This window comes from Gouania willdenowi, chromosome 21, assembly GCF_900634775.1.
Source record: "Gouania willdenowi chromosome 21, fGouWil2.1, whole genome shotgun sequence".
NCBI lineage: Eukaryota > Metazoa > Chordata > Actinopteri > Blenniiformes > Gobiesocidae > Gouania > Gouania willdenowi.
In genome coordinates, this window is record NC_041064.1 from 28,573,609 (window position 1) to 28,591,655 (window position 18,047).

General features: G+C 37.7%; 1 protein-coding gene across 1 annotated transcript; it reads right to left on the minus strand.

Moving 5' to 3' along the window:
* Window positions 1-11,770: 11,770 nt before the first annotated feature.
* Window positions 11,771-17,447, minus strand: LOC114455298 (uncharacterized). Its single transcript, XM_028436450.1, has 15 exons — window positions 17,388-17,447; window positions 17,210-17,263; window positions 17,081-17,116; window positions 16,920-16,982; window positions 16,781-16,843; window positions 16,645-16,707; window positions 16,486-16,548; window positions 16,106-16,156; window positions 15,911-15,946; window positions 15,756-15,818; window positions 15,475-15,537; window positions 12,461-12,493; window positions 12,212-12,248; window positions 12,101-12,112; window positions 11,771-12,008 (listed from the first exon to the last, which is right to left on the minus strand). The coding sequence occupies exons 1-13, from the start codon at window positions 17,429-17,431 to the stop codon at window positions 12,224-12,226; spliced, it is 657 nt and encodes a 218-aa protein (XP_028292251.1). The 5' UTR covers window positions 17,432-17,447; the 3' UTR covers window positions 11,771-12,008; window positions 12,101-12,112; window positions 12,212-12,223.
* Window positions 17,448-18,047: the final 600 nt, after the last annotated feature.

The following is an 18,047-nucleotide window of genomic DNA, read 5'->3' on the forward strand; positions in this document are numbered from 1 at the left end:
GCGAGGTATGTTCTTCTCTGAGTATGTTACCATGCCAACATTGTCTGTGAACTAAACCTGGTTGCTGGCAGGTTTTATCAAAGAAACCCTGGGTTTATACTTGGCTCCGCCCACCTGAACACTGTTTCTGAACACATTAATAAACCTTAACACTTTTCTCTGAAACACATTAGTAACATCACACACCACAGGCGTGCTCACGTCATTACTAATGTTGTGTTGCTTTACGTTTTTTTTATTTATTTTTTTTGTGTGCAAACGGTAATTTTCTTTATAACATTGTGGATACAGATCATTAAGTGAAAGTCACTGAGAGGTTGATCTGCATTAAAACATCTACTGATGTCTGTAGTAAAGTTCTCTGAATACAAACCTGTGGATAATGTAAAGGAAGAGATGATCATTTAAATAAATCCACTTTTAAGGCTCGATTGTTGTTTTATATTGTTATATTATTGTTATATTTATAGTTAAATTTGTAATACGGGCATCTTTGAAGGTATGATGGTGCAGTGAATTGTGACGCTGCTCTTGATAGCGATGGGTTGCGAGTTCGCGTCCCGCTTCAGTGTTTCTTTATGACATTTTTTTAGGACGTTGAGATGACTCTGGCGACAATATTACATTAAAAATTAATATAAATGATGCGATATCAAGCGGCTTTTACTGTCTTTATATCCAGTGTAACAGGAGGGTTCTCTATGCAGCCATCCTATGCTGCTGACACGCCTCCTCACACACATTTTATTCATATCATTCACCGCTCGTCACATCACTGAAGAGATAAAGTAAACGCACCTTTAGAACAGGCTCATATTCCTCAAACACCGGCTTATTTCACCCGTTACGGTGAATAAATCACTATTTTCCGGGTGGTTGCCATGGCAGTTTGAGTCATCTTCGATCCATTGATGATGGCTTTTTATCGCGCGCGTGCATGTAAGTAACCCAAGGTTTACATACTCAGGGTTGATTAACCCACTTCATACCAGCTGTAATGGAATCCGATACCCGGAGTTTCCCATCACTCGGTATGTTGACCTAGAGTTTATGGATAGACTCAGTGTTTGTTAACCCTCCTTTATGGAATACCCCTCTGTTGTTGTAGCATGCCAAAAGCCAACAAAAGGAAGCAATGCATCATATCAATGACCAGACCAGTACAGACAACGTATATAAACTTTTACTTGTGTTTTGCCTTATATTCCTATTTGTACAAAGGTCTGGTTTTCTACAACTCAGTAGACTCACTGCTTTTTTTTCCCCATGGACCAGTCATCCAAAATATCTAGGTTGAATATTTGTTTCACTACCAAACACCATTAGCTATGATAACCGGCCAAATGTTGACACAAAAATGTACTTTCAAATACAAAACAGTTGAGGCATTTATTCTGCATTTTTGATCAGGATCATGGATTCTGGATCCTTTCCCACCCTGTATGAATCATTTCCTAGCAGAACAAAGATACAAAGACTTTCACTGGCACCCTCAAAGTTATTTCTACTGTGAGTTTAGACAGTCCAGATGTTGCACAATGGCAGGGGTGGAAAGAGTACAGAAAAAATCTACTTAAGTAAGAGTACTGTTACTTTGATTAAATTTTTACTTAAGTAGAAGTAAAGTTACTGGTGTAAAAATCTACTCAAGTAAAAGTGAAAAGCAGATCACTTAAAATGTGCTCAGACTAAAAGTTACTTAGTTACTTTTTTGGGGGGGTGGTCTCTCCCATGCAATGAAAAAGTACAACAACGTGTATAAAGATCAAACTAGGTTCTTTTTTTATTATCATTAAAGAACACCATTTCAAAATAACGTGCATGAGAACAAGACATTGTGTGGCTAACCTGGATAAATAAAATAAAATCAGTGCTTGTGTCAATATATCCAATGTGTCAGAGCATCCAATAAAACATTTTCCAGTAAGGGAACAGTTCCTATCTTTAGGAATCTCTGAAAGCAAGAAATGCGTGCAGTATGTTTTATAAAGTCTATAAAACTTTCTAGGTGGAATGTCAAAAACTTTGTATGCATCTAGGCATTTAAAACAAACTGTCTAATGAACAGATTGCATTGATTATGCTTAAATAATAATAATAATAAAAGAAAACAGTCAAAAAATGCTTCATGAAATTATGAGAGGCAATAGTGCTTGTGTCAGTGCAGACATTTTCAAGTAACAGAGCCATTCTTCAGGAGCCTCATTAACTTATACAAAAGAAAAACCTGGCGAGATAATGTGCACACCTCCGCGACAGCTCTGACCCTGCCGTAGGCACAAAATCATGAGAAACGGAAACTCCGACCCCAACAGGGGAAGGATGAAATGAATGACTGCTTTGTGAAATAGATACATTTGTGTGAAATAGTCAAACATTGCACATTTCACAACACATATATGAAGGATTTGCAAAAACTAAGGAGGAAAAAATTATACTGACGCCCCAGAGTGATGTGCGTGCGCCTACAAATACAGTTTCATAATAATAATAATGATTGTAATTAAAATTACATGCACAAAACTGCTGATCAGTTGGCTAGCTGTTATAAAAAGGAACGCTAACACAATGCGTAAAGATGCACAGTGGCTTATCAGGCACTGCTGGAGGACGAGGTGCACGAGAGACTCTGTAGGGAGAGGATCTACAGAGACCAGTGAGACCTATAGGCAGGATCCCCCCTTGAGGACTAGGTGCTGCGGGAGGGCGGAAGAGGCTACAGTGGGAGGGAGAAGGAGGTGATGCGGAGCACCCAGCCTCCATTCACCAGTAAACACCCGAGAACTGATGAAAAATATGGTTTTACTTGAAATTAAATATTGTAATTTATATAACGGAAACAGGCGTGGGACAAGAGTGCAGGATTTATTTTATTCTGCAATGGAATCTATTTCCAATGTAGTGAAGTACTGTTACTTGAAACAAACTTGACTAAGTAAAAGTAAAATTACAGATTTTAGAAAGTACTCAAAAAGGTTGAAGTACACAAAAAAGCTATTCAATTACAGTAACGACAGTAAATGTAATTTGTTACTTTCCACCCCTGTCGAATGGGTACATTTTTGGCTCCACACACACACCGAAATTGATCACGTTTTGGACAATTCACATCAGTCCACAGTGCTCCATATATTTCTCCATCAGCATCCCCCCTCTTCTCAATCACTCTCCTGAGGAGGAGGTGGAGGAGTAACTGGAGGAGCACCAGGAACTGCAGATGTGGAGGGCGCCGGTCCTGGACATTGACGTGTTCTTCAGCTGTGGAATTTTGAAACCGTGAGAAATTAAGTGCTTTCAAGCTCTGTTGCATGCCAAAAGGCATCAGCACGGGAAGACATAGATGTTAAAGTGCTCATAACCACTCTGAGTATGGTCACATTCATAGCAATTGTAGCGAATGCTACGCACTGTTAACTAATTGAGTGCCATTCACGTCTATACGTGAATTGTGTTTTTTGGCTGGGATTGCTAGGAGACAGTGTGACAAAGCTCTCTGGTTAATATCTAACTCTTACAATGATGTAGTGACCAACTGGTGCCATGTAGGTGGCAGCAGTGCACCTTTGGATGAGAGATCACCCGTGATGGGCAGAGCTCAGAGGGAGAGAAAAAGAGTTTACGAGACAAAAAAAGCTGTTTTTTTAACGTTTTGTCACAAACTGGCGATTTGTGTGAAACTTGCCTCTTTTCAAGTGCTGATTACAGAAGAATGAAACAAACTACAAAAAAAATTCTTTTTTCTGATGAAAGTAGAGAGTCTAATCGTTCAGATGGCATATTGTCAAAAATATTCTGTGGGTCTTTAAAAATCAGTCAAAATACTCTAAAATGGGTGTGTGAGGGGGTAGAAGTTTTGAAAATGGCTGGCACTGAATGAGTTAAGGACCTGATCCAGTTAGGTTGAGCTTTGTTGTTACTCATGAGTGTCACAAACATTTGTCATTTGACATTCATAACCTGGTGGGGCATAAAAAGCCATCTAAAAAGAACTCTAAAAGGATTTGACCTCACAACATTTGGTAGTGCCAGCATACGTTACATTTTTCTGAACCTAAATTTACTGTATATATGTATATATATATATTCGAAGAGCACTTTACAATGTTCTTTAATCAGGAGTTTTAAAATGTATTCATTTTAAGCAAGAAATAAATCAATCAGTTCCTCATGTTTATTAGAAAGTCTAGTTCATTTTTATTTACCCATACCCAGGTTTGACACGAATCATTTGTAAACACAAAAATGGTACATTCTGTTAACTAATAGCTGGAAAAGCTGTGATTTAGACAAATGGTCTAGAAGTGCACCTAATATTACAGTATAGTCTATATCTAAACCTTTGGCCGCTACCATTTTGGGACACACACTACCTTATAGGAAAAGTGTAAACATTGCTGTTAGACTGAGAACAATTGATTCCACAGGGATCAAGTGAATGATGATATAACAATACGAAACCATTTTATTTATTGTGAACTGACAAGTATATAGATATATGTATATATATTGAATTGTAACAATTTCATGTATGATTCTTTCCAAGATATTCACATATGACTTCTCTTTATTTATATGAACTGCATCTCTAAAGTAAGTAAATTGCTTTGGTGTCAATGTACCCATATATCAAAACAAACACACTATGTAGCACCAGTAAATTGAAACAAATCATGCAGCAATTGTGATGTCTTATTTCTTATTGAAAAAGAAAGCAAGAAAAAAATTATTCAAGAAGTTTTGTGGAATCCAGTGCAGCCACCATTGGTTTGGTTTTGCATTCATACAGTGTGGCCATTTAGAATGGTTCTCCTCAAAAACTCTTCTCAGGAGGTAAAAGGCTTGGCCGCTTCTGTCATCTTTCTCCTAGGTTCTTATTGAAGCAATGATTCCATGCTTGACAGGTACTGGGGAAAAGAATGTTGAAAGAACATGGTTAGCAAATATTTGATTTTGGGCTAAACTTTGTTTTTGTTTTTTTTTAGATGCAATTAAATTTAATTGATATATACTGCTGGACTTTGCCAACAATATGCAGAGTTAGGAAATACAACTACTCATGATAATATATTGAACAATATAGCCACGGGTGCACATGACATTGTTTTGGTCGAGTGCCCAGGGCGTACCTCTGGTTGTTGCTTAGTGCTCACTTTTTTTTTTTAAATGCATGTTGTCTGTAACCCACCTCCCAGGAGAAACATAATAGAGTGATATGTGGATAATTTCAACGGTAACTGAATGGAAACACCACAACAAAATGTCAGTTCTTCTAGGCCTTTGAGTAAAAACAAAATGTACAGATATCTTGAAAGCAGAAGAAATTAGCTTTTTAAGAACTGAAATTTCTCTTATCATAAATAATGAAATCATCATCTATCATCACTGACTCTCTTGATCTATTTTTGAAAGGATAGAGGATGCAGTTGTACACCAAGGTAATACTTAATGGAGTTTATTTGACATTTTGATGAAAAAATGGCCCGTATTCTGCATTGCACACTGATGCGAGTTTTAGCTTCCTAATAACAACCGGTTGATTTGGCACCAAAGTATCTCCCCGCCCCAGTTTTTTTTTTTGTATTTTACAATATTTATTTATATTTAATATAATTACTGTTTAAAAAAAACACCTCATACATAACATTAGTCTGACATTAAGCTGTCTTTATTATGACAGAACACCTGTCATTAGCATGAACAAGGTGTCATAATTTAATGAACAATCAAAAGGAAGTCAGTATTTACCTGGTTTTCCACATGCCTTCACACACTGTTCATGTGTGTCAAAGCGATTCTGGTTTCCACCACAGCCTCCATACCAGAATCGAGTGCAGCTTTTACTGAGATGGTCAAAATGCCATTTAAGGACAAATTTGGCACAAGAGCCTTCATCTTTAGGCAGCTGACAAATTTCTTTAGCGGTTGTAACTGTAGACGAGAAAACAGTTGACACAGTGCTTCAATGAAAGTACTTTTTCTTTTTTGACGATTGACTGAAAATCTCTACCCCACTCTTCCAGAACAACACAATCAGAATGTGCTATTATTGCTCATCACCCCTGTAAGTCTAAAGTAGGCTTTGTGGTACAGTAAATATCTGTGCCAGTGTTCTCAAGAACTGATGAGGTATTGCAAAACTCAACACTGCTCTGTGGGGGGAACGCTGCCAAAGAAGTAAAGAACTACTGAACAATGCTTTCCATTCATTTTCTTTTTGGTAGGACAGGGTTTACTCTAATAAAAAAAAGCTTTTTTAGTCTTGTTTTACCATCTCATTCTTTCTATTTTCTCCATCCGTTATTTACGATCGAGGCAACAGAGGAGTCAGAAGACACAGGAAGACAATGGACTAGTTATATTGGTAAAGGCAGCAAAGCTTGTGAATCCAGAATTACATAACATTGGTATAACCATAGCATGCAATATATGTGCTTGGAAAAAATTCAACTGAACATATGTAATCTAGATTTGTTGTTTTGTATGTGCACCCACATTCAAAAGTAGGGAACTATGGCGTTGTAAACCATGTTTGGAACTATGTATAATGTCTGGTGTTGATAATATTGCTGTCAGTGACTCACCAGGAGCTGGGAGGATTTCCACTTGTTCAAGCTGCTGCTCGTTGAGCTGAGACTCCATCACTGGACACACAAATGTCATCATTATATATCCTATTTCAGGCGACATCACATAGAACAAATGTACAATCTAAAGCTCAGAGTTTGAGCTCTGAGAGTCCTGGAATGACCTACAATATTGCTTTTTTCAAGAAACAAAAAATGACACTAGTTTTTTTTAAAGAGTGACTAAACCCCAACATTTTTGTTGACATGCATCTATGGAGTTGTTACTATCTCCAAAGAACAATCTATGCTATGCTAACTACACAATACTCACTATACCACTCTATTCCCAATTCTCTCAATCCAACCTACTTGCCACAGATTACAGAGTCGACAAGTGCTAGTTTTTATAGGGGGGCGGGGCCAACAGTGCTGGTTTGTGATGTAAGAATCCACCAAAACGTCACAAACCACCATTTTGTCAAGAGCAAAATTTGATTGTAATAGCCATGTTTTAACGCATAGAGGGCAGTTCCTCTTACATTTTTACAACAACTTTGACTAACGTCAGCAACACTTCATACCTTAATATGTTTGTTAAAAGCAGAAAAAAGTGGTTTTGGGGTTTAGTTCCTCTTTAAAAGATGGAAGGCCCTGAATATTTTTTGAATAAAGAGATCTTGCAATAATTTAGTCCACAAATCCCTGTTCAACACACTCTTTAAAGACTCCTTCTGCTTTCTCACCAGTTTTCGGTTTGTCCAGTGGAGTGGTGTTTACAGTACTGACACCCTGTGTGATTAGTTTTTGCTCTGCTGCTTCTGTCAAAAAAAGAAAGAAAGTAGGAACCATTTTTTAATTAATTTGGATGCAAGAAAATCACTTTTTGGGTGGATTTGGCAGATTTTGGGAGTACAGCATTTCAAACATTTTAACTTCGTGTAACACTTCAACACACTATAAAACTGTACATTTATTTGAACTAATGGACTAAATAGAAACTATGTTGTATAGTTTTATTTTAAAAGGCTGAAAGAAGAAACATGTGTTCCCTCTTGTTTTACTAATTTGTTCCAACGATTTATGCACTTAGTAACTGTATGTGTTCATCCTATAAAAGTAGAAATGTTCAAACACATTGATATTAGTGTGGTTCATACATACCAGCAAAATTTGCTTCTAACTCAAGTTGTGCGTGATACCACTACCTACTAACAGCCTTTTAAACACTGACGCAGACACCATTTATTAATATTGTATATGGTTATTTTATCACAATTCTTTGACACTTAAAGGTCCCATCATCTGAGCCTCTCAGGACCAAGTGGCCCTTTGTATGTGTGTGCCCGGTATTTCACGAAGGACTGCTTTGAAAACATGGGCCTGTACAGAGCTGGCGTAGCTCACAGACTCCGGATAAAGCGTGAGACGGTACCAACACTTTGTGACTCAAGCACAAACGTGGAAGATGTAAGTTCATATCATTGTGTGTTTCTTTTACTGCACAAGTCTAACTAGCGTGATAAGCTGCTAGCTGTTAAATGTCTGTGTAACATTTGCACAGAAGCTAACACTGCTCGGTTCTGCAGCTAATATTCCGTCCATTAACACGCAAATAATATCAAGAGACATTCAACATAAGATGTGTGAATGTGGATTTGGTACGGCTAACGAAAGCCGCATTCCTCTATCAGAGCTGGGCGTGGAGTGGGCATGTTCCCACACAGCTAATTTACATATTCAAGAGTACACTCAGAAGCAGCCTGTTCTGAGAAGAGCTCATGAGATAGACTTTTTGGCCTATTTGGCCAATGTGAAATGGTATGAAAAGCAGTTAAATGTGGGACCTTTAAATGTGTATACCATAAGTAAATGGGTCAACAATGCAGGGTTTTAATGTGGCCTGTCTAGTTAGCTAAAGCAGTGTTTATATATATATATTTTTATTATTATGCTTTATATTCATAAATCAATTAGTTTTAAAATTAACAGTTAAATTGTTTTTTAAAAAAGGTTGTGTCCAAAGAGTAGAAAACATTTATAGCTCTCAAAGCTTTCTAAAGTTTCCAAATAAATGCTTTTGCACTTACTCGTAGTAATTATGCCTTTTCGACTGGAGACAATCTGACCCTCAGGTGTGTGGGATGTGACAACAGTGTGATATGTCTGAGCAGTTTCCAAGTTGTGCACAGAAAGCTCAGTGCCAGACACGTTGGTCTTCAGCACAAGGACGTGGTCACTTAGCCGTGTCACCGCTACCTCATAGTAAATGAAAAGCTTAGGGTCGTGGCTGCGCCAACGCAGTTTAAAGCTGTTGGACGTCACATTTGAGACGTGTAGCTCATCTGCATCTGGGAAGAAGAGTTCAAAGAGTTGTTGAATTGTTTACATATCAGAAAACAAACTTATTTTCTCCTATTTCGTTTCTGAAAAATCCAGCAATGATTGCAACAGAAGCAGTGCATTGTGACAGAAAGGGTCCAAGCTTTAGCTGCAGTTTCTACCGATTGCTTCTATGACAGCAGCACTAGTCCAACACTGAATATCAAGTAGGACGAGGAGTGTCTTGTCTTACCGTGGGGGTTTCTTTGATGAACCACTTGGTGATATTCATGATGTTTTAGATTTTTCCTACAATTATATTAATACAATTTAAATAAGTAGCAGTTATCCACACTCTCAAATGAAAATTGAAAAAGCACATACTCATGCTCCTGTGATGGTTTATAGGGGTTTTTTAGTGGCTGATCACTCTGGAACCACTTGCAGTGTTTGGCAACTTCCGGGGACATATAAAATGAATGCTCAACTGTAAAAAAAAAATGAACAACAAAGACAAATAAGAGTTTGTTTGATGAACTTACTTTTTACACTTTGCATTGTAAATATCTGTTCTTAACTTACAGGTGATATACTTGGGCAGCAGCTGGCCAAATGTCTGGAGATGTTTGTCATAGAATTGTGAGATGCTGGTCACCCGTTTAAAGAAAACATCCGAAGGCTCGCTGGCCATGCGTGATAAGACCCGTGAATCATTTGCAGTCAGTGTTTCACCAACCCCCATGATAACCAGGAAGTAGCCCCTGCACTTGATTTCAGTGGCAATGCGCACCAGATCATCCTCCTTTTCCTCCACATTCCCTGTTACAAAAAGCATGAGTATCTTTCTGTCACGCTGTGAAGGTGCCTTCGCAAACACCTCCTCCACAACTGATTCAAGTGCTGCTCCAAGTGCCCTGCCACCCTCTAACTGTGGTGTCTTCTCCAGCAGGAACCTCACAATGTCGTCAGCTGAGTGGTGCTGAGTTAAGCCAATGTCCACTTGGATGGGAGAACCTGTTTTGTTCTGGACAAACTCGTATGGTGCTTGCTGGATAATAGAGACTCTGGTGTGGTGAATTGATGTCGGATTTGAGGACACGTGAAGCTGCTCCACAATACGTGCTATGTAGTGTTTGATCTCAATAAAGACAGATGGGTAGGTAGACTCTGAGCTGTCCATGACAAAAGCCATGTCAATGTCCACATCTGAGCTGAAAGACCTCCTGTTCCGGGTGGCGAGTGGGGGCTCATAGTCACAAGTTTGGTCTGGAGAGCAGAGATCTGAAAAAGAAAATTACATAGCAAGTTGTAAGTGTAAAGGGCAATCATTATGTATAATCCCAAACACCTAAAATGGTGGTTCTCGAAGGATTTGACTTTAAGAGCACCATCACCAGTCAAAAAAAGCTGTGACCAAATGTGAGGAAAATGTAACTTAAAGAGATAGCTACACTAAAAAATGGTGAAGTTAGTATAATGTATGTGTCATATTACCACATACAGTATGTAGCTTTGGAAGGAGGTTTTGAAGGTATTTGCTAAGAAATGTCAGTTGGTATAACTGCAGTTATTAGGTATTATGCACAACACCACATTGAGGCAAAAATCAGCAAACCTAGCAGATCACATGCATAAGGTGAGACTGTTTAAATCCCTCCAACAAAAGAAGGTGAAAAATGATTTTGAAAAAATTTTCTGGTGCCCTTGTATGATGTCTCAAAAATATTATAAATAAAAAAAGAAGATGAAAAATCTTTATAACTATATTATTTGACCTTACCTTTCAAATGGCAACAACGGTGTAACTAGACATCTGTTCATCCTTAAGCAAGTAGCAATTACGCTTAGTGATCAAAGACAAGAGGCTTTTTTTTAGAGTAAATTGTCATGTCTTCATAATCATGAAAACAGCATCCAAGTGCTCATGTATGAGAGACAAAGGTGAGGTAAGTTCTTTTCGAACAATAGAATAATTAATTGTGTTAGCAAGTTGCCTTACCGTAGGAGATGTAACTTCAATAGCAGCCAAGGATTGAGTTATAGTACTTTGTAGGTAACTGCAGCTGAGCTTGTTCACTGGTGTTTATCTGGTTTGTACTGGCAGTGTGGTTCTTCTTTTTGCATTTCATATGTTAGATATTGTGCCTTCATTTCATTGACAAATATGTATATGCAGAATCAATGTGGTAATTATACTATAATAATTGTGCTATGAATGTAAATTTTTCTCATGCATAATTATTATAAACCGATTTCACTATAAATCTAGGTTGCACCTCATTGTAAAGCACGAATGTCATTTTTATGTGTGACCTGGTCTCTGAGAAGAAGACAGCTTTTATCACAAATGCACATTTGCAATTTGATAAATAGATGAATGGTGAAGACTTACCAAGGCAGACATGGCAGTTCATAATCTTTTGAAGCACTGATTGGTACTGTGCACTTCCAACGCTTGGTAGGACAATTACTTGTGCTAATGCTGTGTTGTTGGCCTTATGGAAGAATAACAGAAAAATACATGTATTTCAATCTATGGTCATTTCTTTTTAATGAATAAGCCTTGCAAATAGAATTTTTTTTAAAGATACATTCCCCTTTAAACTGTGCATACTATTTTAGATTGTACCTGAACTGCGCGACTGAGTGCTCTGTCCTCTCGATTGACTAGAAGAAGGGTGGCGATACCAGCATCATGGAGGCGGAGAGCTGCCGTTGATATTGCCTGTGATTTACCTGCTGGCCCGCCGACAAAGAAGACGGCCACTTTTCTCATCAAGAAACCACTGCGGACCCTCTTGAAGGTATTCTGTGCCACAAAGTTCATGGCTGTCTCCAAGCTGCGCTGCTTATCTGTTGATGGAATCTGCAGCCCCTCGATTCGTTCCACAAGACTGCGTTTCTTTATTGAATCAGCAAAGCGCACATCTGTGGTCACTTCACTGTTGTAAAGGGTCAAAGCAACACGAGCCCCTCTTGGACAGTTGCTCTCAGAGATAGTGATGTCTTTGACCAGACGCAGGACTGTGTCACGCATGTTGTTGAAGGCTGGTCGACCCACACCCTGAGATATGTCTAGTGCAAAGGCCAGCTCGGTGGGGTAAAGAGGGCATTCTTGCTGACCTAAGGGTGGGCACACCAAGATAATTGTTCTTTTCTTAATTCAGCTATCAAGGAACATATTATACCTTTGGTTACACTATGTTTGTACTTACCATAACAGCAAGCTGGGTAAAAAGGATTAAAAAAAAGATGAAAAGTTAAAGTTAACAAAAAAACAATATTTAAAAAAGTATGTATTGTTCAAGGTATTATGTCCCACTTACGGCAGTTGTCTCTTATCTTTTTAACCAAATCACATTGCTGAAATTACAGACAAATAACAATCAATACATTATTCATATTGACACTCTCTTAAAATAAGTTTCACTATGTTCTAGACACTTAACAGTAACAAAATTCTTGAAAAATTCATACAATATATCTATATAAATATATAGTTTTTTAAGTAATTGAATAAAAAATGCTTCAACATTTTTTTTCTAGGAAGATAATTGTATATAAAGTCATCTTACCACAACCCCAGGCCCTCGTGGTCCTTTGGCACCCTATTTAATTGAGAGTGAGGCAAAATAAGAGTTAGTTTAATTCTCATTACAAAAATTACAAAAGGGGCAAAATTTTTCTAAATGTTTAGTTTTATAACCGGCGACCGTGGCTCAGGTGGTAGTTGTGTGAATGTGAGAGTGATTGGGTGAATGAGATGATATGTAAAGCGCTTTGAGACAGCTTCAGTGTGGTGATAAAGCGCTATATAAATCAAGTCCATTTACCATTTATGAATTTGGTCAATCAAGAATTACTTTTTGTGTACCGACAAAAAAGACATGCAGTCTGTATTTCCTCAACCTCAAGATAATTATCAGTTATTTGTGTTATTCTCAAGCAGGAAATTCTGAGAGCATTTTGTCCCAAGAGATTTTTGTATGTGTGATCGCTGATGCTTCTGTTTCACACCCAGATTAGTCGATGCTAACTTGTCATAATTCAGCCAAAACTGGCCCAAATATGTTTCAAGATAACTAGCCCTCATTTGCAGCATCATATGTGGACCAATTTTGGCTCACACCTATTTTGTATGGGCCAGAAGAATGCCAAAAGTGCCGGATCAATGCAAGATGTGGCCAACATCCGTATGCTATCTGGGACTATGCTTGTTCACTGAGCAATGCGTAGACATGCTACACATACGCCGCACAGGGATTTCATAGAATCCATTCTGTTTTGGTATACGATCCATAGTTTGTTAATTTTGACATACATTCATCCTGCTTTATCCTGTTACCATGGTGTTGCTAAGGACGCTTAGAACATACCGAAAGAGATGTTGAATTATGGACGTGTTTAGTATTTAAAACCATACTGATTAAGTGAATTATTTATTTATTATTATCATTATTATTATTTATATTCATTTACATTTGAATATATTTCCACACCTCGAGTAAAAACATGAATGAATGCGGTACGTTAGTCATTATAGGCTTAACGTACCTTCACTTAAAAACAATGATTATTCTTTCACCTGTTTCTGTAAAAAAATCAAGGATATTTATTTGTCATCATGTACATGATGAAATAATGTCCCCAAGTTCTCCGTTAAGCCCTTAAAAAAAAAAAAACAGTAAGTAGTAGTCATTTTACTCTGTGGAATGAGACTGGGTTGTACTATAAGCCTCTACTTTTTTCCATGCTTTCAACCCTGCAACTTAAACAAGTATGCGCCTAATTTATGGATTTTTTTCTGGGTTCACAAGCTCCATGCTGCCAAAAAAGAAAAGCCGATGGCCCGAACTAAAAAACAATCTCGAAGAGTTGGTCAACACACACAGATCCGACAGAAAGGTGGTTTCAGTGCGCAGGAGGAGGAAGATAGCAATCAATGACTTTTTTCGTAACTAGCCATGCTACAGGCCCTGTCTTTCATTAAACTATCCATAAACTATCTAAAATATCCAGAAATTCCTGTGTAAATTTATTATGTTTCAATGTAGACATACTGTATGCAGCTTCTAGTCATGTGCAATGTATATATGTAAAAAATGTTTTGGTTTTTTTTACGTATTTAGTGAGTGTGGCTTATATTTAGGTGCACTCAACAGTCCAGAAATTACATTAATGTTTTGTGTTTGGTCAGTCATCTTAGTGACATTATAATATGCTGATAACTGCCCACTGCTGCAGCTAGAATGCACTATTCCTTAAATGAGACACAAGGCACATGGAAATATGTTTTTATGTTCTAAATAAGGCTCTCAAACCAACCCATACGATTTTAGAATAATTTATGAAATATTCACTAGGTTGCCAAATTATGACTTTGATGTATGCATTTATATTTTAAGAAATTCACATTGATGAAAATAAATTTTGCTTCAGGTGCTTCGAAAAAAGCCATTGGGTCCCATCTGTGTGGAGTTTGTATGTATGTTTGTAAGGTTGTTGTTATCACAAATGTGTGTAATTCAGAAAAATAGGCAATGACTTTGATTTTCTGCCAAATTGATTAACTGTTGGGCTATAAAGGGGTCCATTGCATATTCTTAGTAGATTTCCGGATTATGCAAAAAGAAAACCTTTTCAGCTATTAATAGATTATTGCATGAACATTAATAGTAATATTAAAGCTAATTGGAAAAAGAAAGTAAAATCACGATATCAGAAGGACATTACAAAGAAACAAATTTATATTTCATCACTGTCAAAATATTGCAGGGAATTTAAGTGGAAAAAAAAATTGTATATGAAAATAAAGTTTTTAATAGTTTCTCATTCGTTGGCACTCCTTAAATCAGAGAGTAAAGTTTAATATAATGCATGTGATTGCATAAAATAGCTGACAAGGAAATGTTAACACTTTGACCCACCTCCATCCGTAAATGTATGATTATTGACTAAAAAATATTCAGTATTTCTTTCAATGCAATTGAAGTGAACATGTAAGGCTATGTGGTCACCTCTACCCCTGAAGCTGCCAGATTGTCTGCATTTCTCATGACCAGCATTCCAGCGTTCCCCTTGTGTTCGGACTGATTCTGCTGTGTATGACCCTTGATCAGTTTCCTGATTTATGCCCATCGGATAATCCTTCTCTGCTGTTGCCTGGTCAGACTGCTAACCTATGCATGAACCCCACCTTGTCTAAAAGTCTCACTCGCCCGGATTCTCCAACTGTACTGTTGCTCTCGCTGAATGTTTTACTTGTGTGCTGCAAACACGGCTTGGAGGAACCGTAGAGAAACATGTTTCCGAGTCTTTTTCTGAGTCCAGAGTTCTTTCCTCATCCTTACAATGTGGAGTTTGAAGGATTTAGTTATTTTCAGTTCATTTTGGTACTTGTAAATATTTAAGTTGTATCAGAATTTGTTCCATTTTTGCAATGTTAATCTCAAATTAGCATTCCATGTTATAAGACAAATACACTTTCTTCAAGAACAAAGTTGTAAGACAAAACTAAAAAGAAACAATTTTTTTTATGCTACTTTTGCTTTTCTGAAATGTATGTGTTCAAATATTTTGAGGTGCTTACATAAGGCCCAGAGTATCCAACTTCTCCCTTCTGACCAGGTGTACCAATACCACCAGCAACACCCTGGAAAGATTAAAACATTGTGAGTATTTTGTATTTTGGCTGTCAATAGTTAAAAATACAACTCTTGATTCACTCACTGGTAGAAAAGACATGTATATGCTCAATCAGTAACAGATTTAAAGGTTGCATACATTGACCCAAAAAAATTCTCAATCAACTATAGCAAAAAAAGTTATCTCTAATGTTGTGAAATGAGCAGGGTACTGGAGTCCACTCACTCTTTGACCACGATTTCCTCTTGGTCCAGGTCCACCTCTGGTGCCAGAGTCCCCTGCAGCACCCTTTTAGTAAAGAATGTCAAGACAACAAATGAGATGATGAACAACTAAAAGAATCAACACACTGTAGTGTTTTAGCTTTATTTTAACTTTACCTTGGGTCCAGGGAATCCTGGAAAACCTTGATCACCCTGTTGAAAAATTGCATGCATATTTATTTTCCATTTCATATTGTTTCAGTGAGTTGATGTACAACTGCATATAAAAATATTGTTTTCAAAGAGTTAAAACAAACTAAAATTCAGAGCTACTTTTACGTCTTGATTTAATATATATATAAAAGAACTTGCCTTTCTTCCTTTCGACCCTTGAACACCAAATCCATCCCTGCCGTCTTCACCCTGTAACAAGTAATCTGATTAGCTGAAGGGTTTTTGAAAAGAATGTATGAACTCAGCTGCTCACACTTAGGATAGTAAGTGCTGTAACAGCTACTTATTTACTTCCCAAAAGTATCATGCATCATCCTGCAATCCACAGAAAGCCCTCAATTCTCATTCAAACACCTGAATTCTATTCATTGCATACAGGTAAGCCAGTACAATCCTTGTGAGTGATCCCTTTTAAAAAAAAAAAAAAATCTCATCTCATCCAAAACAAATCATTTTGTTTGTTAAAGAGTACTGTCATTATGTTTAGCCTATTATGCACTTCTTGTTTTTGTCCTTACTGGTTCTCCTCGGGGGCCAAGCGATCCAAGGATACCCTTGGGTCCAGGGTCTCCTGGCTCTCCCTACAAAAAAATATTATTTGATCAATAGAGAGAATTCGGCCAACATATTTATATAACAAAGTCTTGTTAGGCAAGAACTTAATCCCTTAAAATTACCTTTCGACCGAGGGCTCCCCTTCGTCCCTTATCTCCAGCAGGACCTGGGCTACCTCCAGCACCCTACACAACAAGATTACATCAACTTTAGTTTAGGGTGGTATTGAAAAAAAACAGGCCTATCCAGTTCACTAACCCTGGGCCCAGGGTTTCCATCTTCTCCTCGAGGCCCTGGTGCACCATTGGGTCCAGATGGTCCCTTAGAAAGAGGCAGGGTTAATCTTTAGATGCTACATTTACAGATTAAAAACTGGTACATAAATGAACCAACTTACTCTAGACCCTCCAATACCCAGCTCTCCTTGCACACCATCAGCTCCTGGCTTTCCAGGATTTCCCTTTAACAAGATGCACATGACAAAATATTAGTCACCACTTCACTATCCTACTAAATCCAAAAATGCTAGTTATTTGTCTTTCCTACTATGACACTTACAGCCTGACCAGGTGGACCTCTTCTGCCATCAGACCCCTGATGAATTGTAGAAGGAAAAACATGTCAGAGTGTGAACAGAAAATAACTGGAAGTAAAAAAGGCAGATGGTTGCATTGAAAACGTGTTTACCCTTCTTCCAGGTTCACCAGAGCCGCCTGGATTTCCATCTTCACCAGAATCTCCCTGTCATTGCAGCACACAAATGTAAATGAAAGTAAGGATTTAAAATTTTAACAAGATCATAATATAGCTAAAATAGTGCCAAGTTTTCTCAATTCCCCAAAAAATTATCATTTGGTGACATTACCGCTGGTCCAGCATCACCAGGGTCCCCCTTAGGTCCTCTCTCATTGTTGTCCTTTCCACTCGTACCCTATTAAACACACACAAGTAGGGATTACAAAAAATGTATGCACCACGGTAAAGCACAATTTTTCTTTGGACTGGGTCACAGTGCGTGGCAGATATGGCATAACAAACACACAACTTTAAGTCAATCAAAATTGTCCTGATATATTAATGTCAAACTTGCCAAATGCTTCTATCAAGACATTGCAGCATGAAAAATTTACTTACACAGCTTTTTAATCAACATGAGAGACAAAATCCGAGTGAAGGCCGAAAGTAATGTACACACTGCGCCATGTGATTTGAAAACAGACGTTTCAACCGCAAAACTTGTGTGATTATAGTGGCCCCTGACATTTTAATCTTAATTGTGGTTAGGAATTCTGAAAAATTACTCGAATTTATGTTCATGTTAAGGTAGCTTGTACATGTGACACTATATAAATTCCCTCCGATTGGTGCACTGAACATGTCAGTAATCAGAAAGTAATGCAAGGACTGAGGGCCTAGTGTGATATTTCAAACAATGAGGAGGCCAATATGTCAGGATGACCTGGAAGCAGTTTGGGTTAAGGAACTTGCCCACAGTGGATTTCAACCAATGACCAAAGTTTGCTTA